The 14,776-nt window shown below is 39.0% G+C and overlaps 2 protein-coding genes across 3 annotated transcripts in view; one reads left to right on the plus strand and one right to left on the minus strand.

Moving 5' to 3' along the window:
- LOC140479957 (uncharacterized) overlaps nucleotides 1-5,470 on the minus strand; it is a 58,527-nt gene extending 53,057 nt beyond the window's left edge. The window contains exon 1 of the mRNA XM_072574392.1: nucleotides 5,081-5,470. The gene's annotated coding sequence lies outside the window, so the exon portion shown is untranslated. The remainder of the gene's footprint in view (nucleotides 1-5,080) is intronic.
- A 105-nt stretch (nucleotides 5,471-5,575) lies between these two features.
- Nucleotides 5,576-14,174, plus strand: mmachc (metabolism of cobalamin associated C). 2 transcript variants are annotated; one of them, XM_072574393.1, is made up of 4 exons: nucleotides 5,576-5,703; nucleotides 8,155-8,349; nucleotides 10,314-10,466; nucleotides 13,250-14,174. In XM_072574393.1, exons 1-4 carry the CDS (start codon nucleotides 5,632-5,634, stop codon nucleotides 13,580-13,582), a joined length of 753 nt encoding a protein of 250 aa, XP_072430494.1. In that variant the 5' UTR covers nucleotides 5,576-5,631; the 3' UTR covers nucleotides 13,583-14,174. The 2 variants fall into 2 exon arrangements, with proteins under 2 accessions (XP_072430494.1, XP_072430495.1); XM_072574394.1 differs by having other exon boundaries at nucleotides 5,664-5,746.
- The last annotated feature ends 602 nt before the right edge of the window (nucleotides 14,175-14,776 follow it).

Below are 14,776 nucleotides of genomic sequence, written 5' to 3' on the forward strand. Positions count from 1 at the left end.
TCAAAGACATGACCAGGCAGCTTAAAAATCAAAAGGCTTCATTTTTTAATTAATTTGCTTTTGTTTCAAATCGTGAAATAATATGGTGAATGTTTCATGAATTTTGAAAAAAAATCAATTTTATTTGTTTTTAAATGGAGTTGCACAAGTATATAAATATTTGCCAAAACAATAATTTACTTGTGCAGTAACTGTAACATAGAAACATAATCAGATAAGAATGCACACTAGCCAAAGAAGGAAACATTAGGAAAGTGACTGAAAGCTTTGTCAAAGAGGCAGTTCTTAAAGAGGAGACTTAAAGAAAAAAGGAAATGGAAACACAAAGGGAGGGAATGCCAGACAGCCGAGACACCTGCCAGCATGGTCAACATTACGGCGTGAAAGGAACGAGGAATGCATATCCAAGCAAGTTGAAAGAATTACAGGACTGGAGAAGATCACAAAGAAATGGAGGGTCAACTTCATTAAGGGTTTCAAAAAGGAAATTTAAATTTGATGCTTTGAGAGAGCCAGAGACCAATAGAGGTCAGGCATGAGAAGGATTGTGTGATGTTACATAAGTGAAAGTAGCAATATCTCAGATCTGGATCAAATGCAGTGCTGAACTTGAAATTCCACCTAATATATTTCAACAACCAGGATGAGATATGGAATCAATGGCAAGGGAGTATAGAGCTGGTGATGGGGCCAATGACAATTGCTTCTCTCTTACTAATATGCAGGACATTGTGGCTCATCCAATACTGAATGTCAGATAAACAGGTGAAGAACAGACACTTGAAAAGAAACAAGTTACGTTTGCTAGATTTTTACTTAAGCTCTTTAAACTTGAAAATGGGGGGAGGGGTGGGGGGGTGGTTTGTTTAGATTGGATACTGGACATCCACTTATTTAGTGGCAGAGCTGCCACATATTTCGACCATAAGAGCGAGCAACAGGTGGAGGTCATTTGGCCCCTTGAGCCAGCTTGACCATTCAATAGGATCATGGCTGATCTGACACTCCCCACATCCGGTTTTCTTTTCTTTGCCCACAACCCTTGGTTTCTCTACTGATTGCTTTCTCTCAGTCTTAAATATACAAAGCTGTCTGTGGCAAGGAGTTTGAAAGACACTCAACCTCAAAGGAAATTCCACTTCATCTTAGTCTCAGAATAATGAGGCACCATTTTAAAACTATGCCCTCTTATGGGAAAACATCCTCTCAATATTAAACCCCTTAAAAATCCTTTATATTTCAATGGAAAACAGTAGCTCAGTGATTAGCACTGGTGCCTCACAGCGCCAGGGACCCGGGATCAATTCCAGCCTTAGGCAACTGCCTGAGTGCAGTTTGCACATTTTCCCATGTCTGTGTGGGTTTCCTCCCACCGTCCAAAGATATGCAGGTTTGGTGGATTCGCCATGATAAATTGTTCATAGTAATCAGTGATGTGCAGGCTAGATGGATTAACCATGGGAAATGTAGGGTGATAGGGTGGGGGATTAGCACTGGGTAGGATGCTCTTTGGAGGGTTGATGTGGACCTGATGTGTCAAATGGCCTGCTGCCGCCACACTGTATGATTCTCAATAATCTCTCATTCTTCTAAACTTCAATGAGTACAGTCCCACCTGTTTTAGATTTTACTTATACGACAATTTGGGGATCATCTTAACAAACCATCCCTGAATTGCCTCCAATGACATTAAATCTCACCTTCAATTAAGGGGCCAAAACAACTCTCAGACCAGACATGGCCTCAGCATTTGGTACAGTTGCAGTAAGATTTCCCTACTCTTATACTACTCCAATTCCCTTGATAAAAGGATCAACATTTGATTAGCCTTCCTGATTATCTACTGCAACTGTGTGCTAGCTTTATGTATTTTGTGCACAAGTACCCCCCAAATCCATTTGTGTTGCGGTTTTCTGCAAATTTTCTCCATTTAAATATTATTCTGTTCTTTTGGCTCTCTTCCAAACTGAAGAGTGTCACATTTTCCTACATTCTACTCCATTTGCCAACTTTTTGCCCACTTAACTTATCCAATATCTCTCTGTAAACTGTTTGTATCCCTCTCACAACCCACCCATACACCTATTTTGTGTCATCTGCAAATTCACTTCCTTCATCCAACTTATTAATATGTAGTGTGAACAGATACAGTCCCAGCATTGATCACAATGGTCACAGCTCACCCCACCTGAAAAAGAACCCCTTTTCCCCACTGGTTGCTTCCTGCCCATGGGCCAATTCTCTATCCAGGCCAATATACCTCCTCCAGCACAATGGGCTCTTATCTGATGATTTAACCTTTCATCGAATGCATTCTGAAAGTCTAAATACAACACATATAATGGTTACCCTCTATCAATTCTAGCTGAACTTCCTCAAAACTGTATTTCCTTTTATTCTAACTCTGCCTGATTAGATTATGATCTTCCAAAAGTTCTGTTATTATTACCTTAATAATTGCTTCCAATACTTTATCTACAAGCTAATTGACCTATAGTTCCTACTTTTTGAATAAGGATGTCATATTAGCAGTTTTTCAATCCTCTGATATTTGTCCAGAATTTGATTTTTGGAAAATTACAACCAATGCACCCACTATCTCTGTAGCTATCTCTTTTAGGATCTTAAGATATAAGCCTTCAGGACCAGGGGATTTATCTGCCTTTCGTCCCAATAGTTTGTCTAAAATAATTTATTTAGTGATGGTGACGACTGCCTTCCTTCCTGTATTCTTTAGTTGTGACGGAATGCTTGAAGTACCTTCCACCGCAAAGACTGATGCAAAATATCCATTTGACTCCTTTGCCATTTTCTCAGATTCATTTTCTAAGGGGCCTATGTTCATTTGACCTCTCTCTTCCTTTTTATATATTTAAAGGAGCTCTTAATGACAGTTTTTATGTTCCTTGCAATTTTTTTTGTCTTTATTATCTTTTTAGCCGTCCTTTGCTGGATTTTGAATTTATCCCAGTCTTCTGTCGGATTAGTAGAAACTAATTATGTTCCCAGTTACAAGAACAACTTAATCATTATGACTTCCAAACACACTAACAATTTTATCCTGTCAAAATGCTGTATGATTTCAAATTGCAACTAAGACCGAGCCTTGATCACTTGAATGAAAAGTCTTAATATTTAACAGTTGCCTCCTTTTCCTTCTTTTATGGACCAGGCCAGACTCCCTCAAAACATTTCAAGAAAGTAGCCCAGACCTTAACTTTGCTAGTTGTTTTAAGCAGGTGAAACGCAGATATTCCAAAAGGGATGCCGTTGGTCAAACCATGTAGTTTTAAACAAAACAGAATTTATTTACAAGATTATCAAATGAAATACAAACAAAAGAGAATGGAATACTAAATAACGTAAACCTATCTGAAAATCCAACAGATCATCCCAACTTAACGCTGTTCCAATACTTGCAACAATCCCCATAAACATCCCTCGGCACAAAAGGTAAAATCAAACACAGGGTCTTACAGAAGAGCTGTCAGGGAGAGAGGGTCAGCATAGACCTGCTTCTCAGCAGCTTCAAAACACTACTGCACTGAAACCAAACCAAGCCAGAGAAAAGCTGAGCTGAGAGAACTGACCACTTCCCTTTCATTGTACAAGTGTTTTTTTTCCGCAAAAACTTGAAAGCCCATTGCCTGAGACCATATCTATCAGCTATAATCAAACTAATCTTAAAACTCTTCAACTTAGACTTTTCGGAATCTGTGTCTTTTACAACCTCTCAAAAAAAATGCCAAGGACACCATAACCTTGTTAAAGGAGCAGCACCATCGCACTCCTCTGACCAACCATTCACAGCCAACAAATTTTGTACAGCCATTGCAGCACAAGTTAAATACTCACTGCCATCTCTTCAACTTTTGTTTGAGATTTACTCTAAAACAGCTTCTAAAATCCCAAATCCATGCTATTGACACTTTCAGATGCAATTACTTAAGTGGTACCTTTGATGGCTTTAAGTTATCCAGTTTCTAATATACTAATTTATTCCAAATGCATCTACCCATATTCTGCTTCAGCCAGCAGCTCTACCGTGTTTACTTACATATGCTCCTTGCACCACAGGCCATTCAATTTAAAAGGCAATGCTTCTATCTCTGCCATAGAATCACAGAAGTGTTATGGCATGGAGGAGGCCTTTGGCCCATTGTGCTTGTACCCAATTGTTAAATGTACATGATTACCCAAGTCCAATCTGCTGTTTTTTGTTCCATACCCTTGTATATTATTTTTATACAAATATTCATCCAATGCCTTCTGGGCTTAGTTAAACGTGCCTCCACCATACTTCCAGGCAGTCCATTCCATACCCAAAAGTCTTTCCTCACTTCAGCCTTGCTTCTTTTTCAGGATACTTTAAATCAATGCGCTCTTGCTCCTTTCACAAGCAGGAACAGTTTCGCTTAAGCTACTCTATCCAGACCATTCATGATTATGAAAACCTCTATCAGATATGCTTCTTCATTCCAAGGACAACTTCAATAATTGAAGTTCTTCATCCATGGAATCATTCTTGAAACGCACTGTGGCACTGTCTCCAATGAGTTCACATCCTTCTTATAATGTGACACCCACTAATGATCACAATAGTTCAGCTAAGGTCTGCCAAGTGTCATGTCCCCATTAACAAAGCTGAAGATACCACATGGTTTACTTACTGTTCTCTCTAACTATCCTGCCACATTCAAAGACAAAATTAGAAATTGCTGGAAAATCTCAGATCTGGCAGCACCTGTCGACAGAAATCAGAGTTAACATTTCGGGTCGAGTGACCCTTCCCCAGAGCTGGAATACCAGTTTTAATGATCTGTGCACACGTACACCCATTATCACTTTGCTCCTGCAAAGCCACCCCCACACTAGAATTGGACCGCATTTTATATTTTAAATTAGAGTGGTGCTGGAAAAGCACAGGTCAGGCAGTATCCGAGGAAGTTGTGACTTATTTCAGAGTTGCCTGACCACAGAGTTGGCAAGACAGGTCTGGTATTCGCGTGAAAATCTATGCTAAACAGGAGGAGGCGACTTGAATGAGAGGAGGAAGAGAAACAGAAACACCAAGAGGTACCTTAAAGGTAGCGAATGCAGGTCTCGTTATCGCAAATGGTCGGTTTGGATATTAGCCCATCAACACAACGGCACTGTCAGGAAACTGGTCTACATTAAAGACACTTTGCAGGAGGAACAATCACATCAAACTATGTAGAACTAGGAAGGGTTTAATCATAAAGGCCTTTAACCTTCACTCGCTGGGGTGTCGCCATATTTGACTGGAAACACCCGGTCGGTTTACATTTAACAAGGAACAATCACTATATTGGGATCCGTTCCGTAAAGTTGTTGCAGAAAGCTCCTCCCTGCAGCCAATCTACCGTTAGGTCCAGTCAATGTCAAACACCAAACATTGACTCACCACAGCGGCTCCCCGAGATTTAAAAGAACGTCAGATCGTATGACGCCACGGCGCACTGCGCAGAGCCGCCTGGGAGTTGTTGCTTGTGGTACCGCGCAGCGCTGCGGCGCGGCGGATTTTACGTCACAACGTGTCGCAGAGCCCGTTGGGAGTTGTAGTTATACCTTCCCACTGTGGCGGGTATTGCATCATAGAAAAGTGAAGTTATGGAGGCTGGAATACGTCAGTCGCTGAGTAACTGGTTGGGTCCGCTCGGCTTCCAGTGCGACCCGTTCAAGGTAAAGATGACTTGAGTAGATGAACCTTGGGGCTGTTTGCTTAGTAAGCATATTTCTTTCTGATCCGATGTTAAATGCGACCGAAATTGTTAGTGATGCTGAATGGACAGGTGGAACAATGTTTCCCCTAAAAACCTGTAGCAATCCTCCTCTTGTTCCCAGTCCCCTCTGTTCATGGTATGTCTGTACGTGGGACACTCGAGCCGAAACATTAACTCTGATTTTTGTCTACAGATGCTGCCAGACCTGCTAAGCTTTTCCAGCGATTTCTGTTTCTGTTTCACAGTTCTTTCAGTTTTTACCAGTCAATGATGTCAGACTCAGGTCTATAGTTTCTAGGCTTCTCCTCTTTAAATAAATGCACAACATTAGCCACCCTCCAGTCCTCTGGCACCTCACATGTGGCTGTAGGTGATACAAATATCTCTGCTCGTGGCTCTGCAATTTCTTCCCGAGCTTCCCACAACATCCTGGGGTACACTTGATGAGGTCCTGGAGATTTATCCACCTTTTATGTTTTTAAGACCTCCAGCCCTCCCCTTCTACAATGTTTTCAAAACATCAATATTTATACCCTGATCCTGAGTCTCCATGTCTTGCTCCACAGTTAAAACTGATGTGAAGTATTCATTTAGTATCTCTTCCATTTTCTGTGGTTCCACACAGAGACAACCTTGTTGAACTTTACAGGGCCCTATTCTCTCCCTAGTTGCTCTTTTGCTGTTAATGTACTTGTAGAATCTCTTTGGATTATCCTTAATTTTATCTGTCAAGGCTATCTCATATCCTCTTTTTGTCCTCCTGATTTTCCCTCTTGAGAATGCCCCTACACCCCTTAATGTTGATGAAGAGATTCATTTGATCCCATTTGTCTATACTTACCCTATGCCTCCTTATTCTTGACCAGAGCCTCAATATATTTATTCATCTATTGTTTCCAATTCCTACCAGCCTTGTCCTTCACTCTAACAGGAACATACTGCCTCTGAACTCTTGTTTCACTTTTGAAAGCCTCCCACTTGCCAATTTGTCTCTTTATCTGTGAAGTCTACTCTAATCAACTTTTGAAAGTTCTGCCCCATACTACCAAAATTTGCCTTACTCCAATAACTTTTATACAAGGCCTATCCTTTTCTGTAACTATTTTAAAACTAATAAAGTTATGATCATTGGTCCCAAAGTTCTCTCCCACTAACTCTTCAGTTACTTGCTCTGCCTTATTTCCCAAGGGAAGGTCAAGCTTTGCTCCTTGAGCTTTGACAAAGGGTCAGTTAGACTCGAAACATCAGCTGTTTTCTCTCCTTCCAGATGCTGCCAGATTTTCCAGCATTTTCTCTTTTGGTTTCAGATTCCAGCATCCGCAGTAATTTGCTTTTATTAAGCTTTGCTCCTTTTCTAGTAGGTACATCTACATATTGATAAATAAAATTTTCTTGAGCACATTTAACAAATTCCTCACCATCCAACCCTCTAACTGCATGGCAGTCCCAGTCTCTGTTCGGAAAGTTAAAATCCCCTGCTATTACATCCTGTTAATCTTGCGCATATGAGATTTCTCTACATATTTCCCCATCAGTTTGACTGTTGCGGTCCTATAATACAATCCCATCAAGATGATCATCCCCTTTTTATTTTTTGAGTTCCACCCATCTAGCTTCACTGGACAACCCCTTGGGAATGTCCCCTCTAAGAACAGTAGTAATTTTTTCCAAATCAAAAACCTCACAACCCCTCCTCTCATGCTTCCTTCTATAGTATGTAACCCCCAGAACATGGAGCTGCCAATCCTGTCCCTCCCTCAGCCATGTTTAGGTTTACGTGTCATTTCTGGAAATCTTCGTTTTTCTATAAATTTGGATTTTGATTCATTTTCATTATGTTTACTACTATTTAAATAACTTGAAACCCAAAAAACAAAGTGCATTTTAAAAAAAAAACACTTTTCACAACCTTTTGGATGTCATAGCCGTTGAAGTACTCGGTAAATATAGGAAATTCATCAAGTTATGGCAAGTTGTTCTTTGTAAAATTGAGTGGTGGGAGAGACTTCAATGCTGATCAGCTGCTGTTATGGCAGAAGTGTGATATGACACACAAATGTGTGCTCGTGACTTCTTTTATTATTAAGGTAATTTTTAATGTAGGTGTTGGTTAGTTCAGGTGGTTGGACAACTGGATTGTGATAGAGTGAAGATGTGGGTGGACAGGTTCAATTTCTGCACTGGCTGAGGTTACCATGAAGCACTCTTCTTAATCTCGCCTGTCACCTGAGGCATGGTGACTCTCATGTTAAACCACCACTTCTAATGAGAGAGCAGTCCCATGGTCTGGCAGGACAATGGCAACTTTAATTTTAATTTTTAATCTGCTTATTTGTATTGCATTTCTTAAGCCCTACTTGTTTGTTTCTGTTAGTTTTATTATGACTATATTGTTATTGTTTTTTCACAGATTGGTTGGTACAATGCTGTCATACAGCCCTCTTTTCACCTTCAGTATCAAGATGACACATTGGCCTTTGTTGTCCTCAGTACACCTCAGATGTTCGAAAAAGCCTTCAAACCTTTCATTGCAGAGAAGCCATTAACCACTATTCGGGACCCAATAGATGAGTGTGTTGTTCATTATTTTTCACTTCTGAAGAATGTAAAGAGCACCTTTTTTATTTAATGTTTTTCAAAACTTAATTTTGTGAACAAATAGGAATACTAAACACTTTTCATCTTGCATCTCATCAAGACAGATTCACAAACGTAACTAATTCTTAGGGAATACCAATAATTGGAGGAACCAAATGTTTTGATTTGACTTGCTATTCTTGTGATTCTGTTTTATTGGGTGAAGATAAAAACTTCAAAATGTGTTGCTGGAAAAGCGCCGCAGTTCAGGCAGCATCAAAGGAGAAGGAAAATTCTCCTTTGATGCTGCCTGACCTGCTGCGCTTTTCCAGCAACACCTTTTTAAGCTCTGATCTCCAGCATCTGCAGTCCTCTCTTTCTCCAAGATTAAAAACTTCAACAAGATGCTTTTTTTTAACAGAAAAATGCTATCAAGAAACTACAATGGATATATTAGTGGTAGATTTTGTTTGTCGGTTTTCATGACCAGAAATCACCTCTGTCTAAATATTGTGAATATTGAAGCCATTGTGTTAGTCTTCACGACAAACTGTTTCCTGTTCACTTGTTCCATCTCTCAACCAACAATTGTCTGAGACTTAACCAGATAATTTGCAACTTAAGTGTTATATTTGAGATGAGCTTTTTTCCAATCCCATGCCATTACTAAATTTCTGCCTCAGTAACATTGCCATACACCTTTTTACAGCTTATTGCAGTTGAACCTCTGTTAATGCTTTTGATTCTTCTAGATTTAAGTTTTCCATTGCACTGCATGCTCTGTCTTATTAATTATAAACAAGCTCATCCAAAACTTTGCCACCCAGAGGCTAGCTTGCACTGTCCTCTGTGAGGAGTAACCCTATTTTGGCTCTCCGTTTAAGTTCAACTTTTAAAATTCTCACCTTTGTTTTCAAGGAAGATGGTTGTGGTTGTTGAAAGTCAGCAATGAATGTCTTTGCGGGAGATCCTTGGGATAGTGACCTAGGCCTAACTGCTTCTTCAATGACCATCCCTCCATCATAAAGGTTAGAAGTAGGTATGTTTATTGACTTGAAACAAGTTGGACACTTGGAATCCAACAGTGAGTGACTCACAACTGGGCTCTCCAAAACCTGTCCACAAGGCATAAGTCAGGACGTGCTAGAATACTCCCCATTTGCCTGAATGAGTACAGCTCCAACAACATACAGGACAAAGCACCAAATCCGTAGACTTCACTCATTCCACCAGTTCATAGTAGCAGCACTGCAGATATTCACCAGGACACTTCAGACAGCACTATCCAAACTCACGACCATTTAGAAGGACGAGAACAGCAAATAGATAAGAACACTACCAGCTGCAAGTTCCCTTCCAAGCCATTCTTCATCCTTATTGCATTTCTTTCAGTGTCAATTGCTCAAAATCCTGGCACTCCCTCACACTTTGTGTGTAACTATATCAAATAGATTGCAGCAGTTCCAGAAGACACCTTACCACCACCATCTCAAGGGTAACTAGAGATGGACAATAAATGCTGATCCATGTCCCATGAATGAATAACGAAAAAAACCTCCTTGAACCTCGCCCCTTCTATCTCTAAAACAACCTCTGACTGCCCTCTTAAGATATTTACACTCCTCAATTTTGATTGCTTAACGCAGACTCCATTTTAATTGTTCTGCCAATACAAAACATGTTTTATCTGTCATGGGCACACAGAATTAAAAACCATCATGAAGAGATCAGTATTAGGGTGAATGGTTGTTTACTCAGTCCACAAGGGAAGAAAGGAGCAAAGCTGGCTGTAATTGGATGGGACTTAAATGGTGAAGTTCCATTTAAATCTAAATTTGTGTTGAGGATTTGGATTATTTATATAACCTTTTAATGTGATAATGTTGTGAATAACTGAATAAGTTTTCTTTTAAAAATAGATATCTATGTATGCCAGATACTTGGTTCCTTATAACTTGTACATTAAGAAACATTTTTTTCTTCTTGCTATAGGATTTTTCTGATCACAGGATTGAAGCCATCCATGACTTTGAGGTGCTTCCAAATCGAAAGCCAAAGATTTTGGCACAGACAGCTGCACATGTGGCTGGAGCAGCCTATTATTATCAAATGAAGGATGTGCAGCAAAACCCCTGGGGAGAAAAAGTAAGGGTGAGGCCTCTGAAGGAGAGAGGGAGCGTGTGATTTGCTAAATTTTGAATGATCCATTAAATAATATTTCTGATAAGACAGCAACTTAAACTTATGAATTGTTGCTCTAATCTGCATTTGGCCTTTTACTGCCCAAACATTAATGAGTTCTGAAGAAGGATCATACCAGGGATCAAAACTTTGCATCTATTCCTTTTTCCACAGATACTGCCAGACCTGTCAAGTTTCTCCAGAGCTCTGTGTTTATTTCAGAATTTCAGCATCGTGGTATATTGCCTTTATTTGAATGATACTTCATTCGGTAGTTTTCTTTCTCTCAGCCTTGTGGTTTCTGACAACTTTTTTTTAAAAAAAGCTTTCTTCCCTCATATTTCCAATAAAAGCACATTTCAGTTGTCTGGGTGTTTCATCAAAGGATATTATCTTTCATGGAAGTAGTTTTTTTTAAACAAAATACTTGTGCAATGTCTTCCAAAGAGTCATTATTCTCAAATTAGTCATTATAATGTATATTGAACCTTGCTACTTGCTGTTTCATTCTATCCATGTCACTGAAACCTTCACCTACAAGGGAGTAAATATTAGTGTGGGGCAGACAAGAAAGTACAGCGACGGACATACACAGATCAGATGTGAACTGATTGAACAAAAACAAATTACTGGAGAAACTCCGGTGTGGCAGTATCTTTAAAGAGAAAGCAGAGTTAATGTTTTGAGTCCATTGACCTTCTGGATTTTGGCTGTGTTTGCAACCCTGTTTCTGTGGTCTAATTTCCCACCTTTAGTTGTTAAGTGTTTCATTGTCTTGGTTCCAAACAGTGGATTGTGAGGACATCCTATATCTGGTGTGACTTCTGTAACATTTAAGTAACTATGAAAACAAGCTCATGGACCGTAGCAGGATTTCATAATCTGGTTTTAACTAAATCAAGTAATGTTTTTGGATTTGATGGAAAAAGTATAAGCTTTCCTAAAGATATTTTCAAATTATGGATATTTTAGACAATAGTGAAAACCTGATCATTTTGATAACTTGTATAGCATTATCTTTTGGATGTCTTACTAGATATAAAAGATTCGATGCCACTATTTGAAGGAGGCCAGGGTACTTCTGTTAATTCAGCCAGCATTTGTCCCTCAACTGTAAGCCCAGATTGTTTAACTTAATTTTACTTGAAAGACATAAGTCAATTACAATTGAAGGCAGAGTTTGAGACAACTAATCTAAAAGTGCCTCAATCCTGAATAGCTACAAGGCCACTCTGGATGCAAGTGTGTTTTCACAAATTTCACATAATTTATTAATTTTGTAGCAATAGATACAAAAGAACCAATAGTAAAGGCAGTGATTCAGTTGGTTCACTTTGCAAATCAGGCTGAGTGGGCTGCAGTCCCTGGTCATGTTAATTAGAATTGTTCTGTCTTCTCTTACTGCTGGACACTGGACTAGTAAGAGTCACTGCTTATTAACCCTGTTATCCACTAGTTCTGTACGTGGTCATTGACATCTCTGAACTCGAATTGTATTTCAAAGGAGGGAGTTGCCTGGGAAGCTGAAAATTCTGCTGGGCAATTCCCTAACACCTGGGACCCTCTCAAAGTCTTCATTTGAATTAGAAGAATTCAGAAGCCTCACTGAAATTACCCAGAAGTAAGAAGTTACTCAAGCAAAGTTAGACTATTTAAATAATTAATCTAACTCATGAGTAACAATTCAACTGACTCCCCAACTTACCTCACACCCTTGCCGCAAGTAGCCCTCCCTGGGCTCTTTGCAGTGATTATGCCATTCAGCGTCCAGGACGGATTGGTGTGTTTATTAAATTCTTTTGTTGAAGGTGGTTGTTGTCTGGGACTTACGGTACAAATGTTACTTGCCACTTATCAAGCCTGAATGTTGTCCAGATCTTCTTTCATGTGGACAGATTTTGTTTCATATGGACACAGACAGCTTCAGTATCTGAGGTTTTGTACATGGGAGTGAAATTTCTCACTCTGACCTTGTGATCTTTTCAAAATTGATGAGTTGTTTAACAGCAATTGATTGGCATTGATTTTGAATTTATGTTACCTTGCATGTTACATTGATAATCTAAGCTATTCAAATGGGAGGTGGTTTGTGCTGAAAATATTGTGCAACTTCTAGTAAATGGTGGCTTTGGAGTACAGGACCTGTTGTCTGTCATTTCTGCCATGAATTGGTTACTTGGTTTTGCAAAATAAGGCTGTGTTCACATGGAAATGCATGGAGACCCATAAAGTGACAGAGGAAAAAAATACTTTATTGGAAGAAATAAGAAACATGTTGTTAAACTTGAAGGGATTCAGTAAAGATTAACAAGGATGTTACCATGGTTTGAGGGACTTGGAAAGGGTGAATTCACAGAGGGTGGTGCATATATGGAATGAGCTGCCTGGGAAAGTGGTGGAGGTTGGAAGAGTTACATTTCAAAGGCATCTAAATGCATACATGAGTTGAAGGGTTTGGAGGCATATGGGCCAAATGCTGGCAAATGGGACTAGATTAATTTGGGGTATCTGGTTGGCATGGACAGGAAAGGGTCTGTTTCCATGCTGAACAGCTCTATGAATATTTTTACTGACATAAGAAATAACTCCTGTTTTTTGAACCATTGGATGTCTTCAGTGGACACTTTATGAAATGCCATTGAGAAAGATCGAGCAGTTGTCATCTATCCACCACACTGGAAACCAAAAGAGAAAAGGTAGAGCAATAATAACCTTGAATTTAACAAAAGAAAACTGTGTATTTCCAGAAAATGTATGGAGTTTGCATTCATCCACGCTACGGGGGCTGGTTTGCAATACGAGGAGTCCTGATATTCCCAGATGTCCAGGACCAAGACCTTGAGCAGAGGCTGCCTGTAGACTGTGTGTCAACAAATGAGAAAAAGATCCAGTTACTTGAAAGGTTTAACTTTAACTGGCAAGACTGGACCTACAGAGATATCATTGATGTCGAGGAGAGGTACTCTGAAGAACAAAAGCAGTACTTTGCTACACCACCTGCTGAAAGATTTAAACTCCTTGGATTGAAAGGTGATGCTTCTGGAGATGATCAGCAAAGCACAACACATGGAGGTTTTTAATCTGTCCAGATTACAGGAAGACCAGATTATAACATTTGGTGAAGGGAAAGTAATAGAGAGACTGTTAACTATTTAGCTGCTGGATAAATACATCTTGGGAATAATTTTTGTGGATGGGATAAATTATGTACTCAACTTTTTATGCCATAATATATAGTTTTATAATATTTTATAAAAAAGTATGGTTTTCTGTTTTGGGTTTTTTATGGTTGTTTCCAGCTTTCTAGATACTTTGCTTTATAAATTTAGAAAATAACATTATTAAACTATACATAATTTTTTTTTAGTATTTAACTCAAAGATGTCATAGTATGAGAGGTTTTCAGGGAACTTGTGAGCTAAGGAAAAGCATGGCATTTAATTTATATTCTGAGTTTGCAAAATAAGTTTTTATTTATTCAGAATATAATATATATAGAAATTGATACGGACTAAGTCACAATATGGAAATGAGGTACTTGGCCTAATCCTATTGCAACACTACTCTGGGTGCATGTTTGAGTCTCTGTATAATGCAAATACTTTGTGAAAGAGTAAATGTTATGAAAACCGATGGAAACATACAAAATAAAAGTTTACGTTTGGAAATCAATTTAAAGAGCTCTGCTGAATATGACATTTAATCATTTTACAATGTAACTACATTGGGTACACAATTTTGTGAAATTGTGTACAAATTATTGTAAAATTGGAGCGAACTGTTACAAGTACGTGCGCTGAAAACTTTCAAAACACTCAGCTGGCAGTCAGCATTTGTAAATTTTATAAAAGTGAAATATTTCAGATTTTGGAAATATGAATTAAAAATATAAGCTGTTAGAGAATCTCACTTAAGAATTCTGAGCTCTTGCCACTCTTTAATGATTCATCTAAAATAGAGTTCAACATGGCAGAGTACTGATCCATCACTTGAGGGCCTGGAGGAATATGTGGTAATCAGCAGAAAGTTTTAGTGCCTAAATTTAATCTGATGCCATGAAATTTCTTGATCCTATGTAAATGTTGATGCCTATGGCAATTTCCCCCTGACTGTAGACCACTGCTATAACTGTCAAGCCAAGGGATTAATTGTGTTTCAAGGAAGTGTACAGGAGAACATGCCAGGAGCAGCACTATGCATTCATAAACATGAGGTGTCAATCTGGTGAAACCACAACCCAGAACTACTAGCACACCAAATAACAAAAGCAGCAA

This window comes from Chiloscyllium punctatum, chromosome 7, assembly GCF_047496795.1.
Source record: "Chiloscyllium punctatum isolate Juve2018m chromosome 7, sChiPun1.3, whole genome shotgun sequence".
Lineage (NCBI taxonomy): Eukaryota > Metazoa > Chordata > Chondrichthyes > Orectolobiformes > Hemiscylliidae > Chiloscyllium > Chiloscyllium punctatum.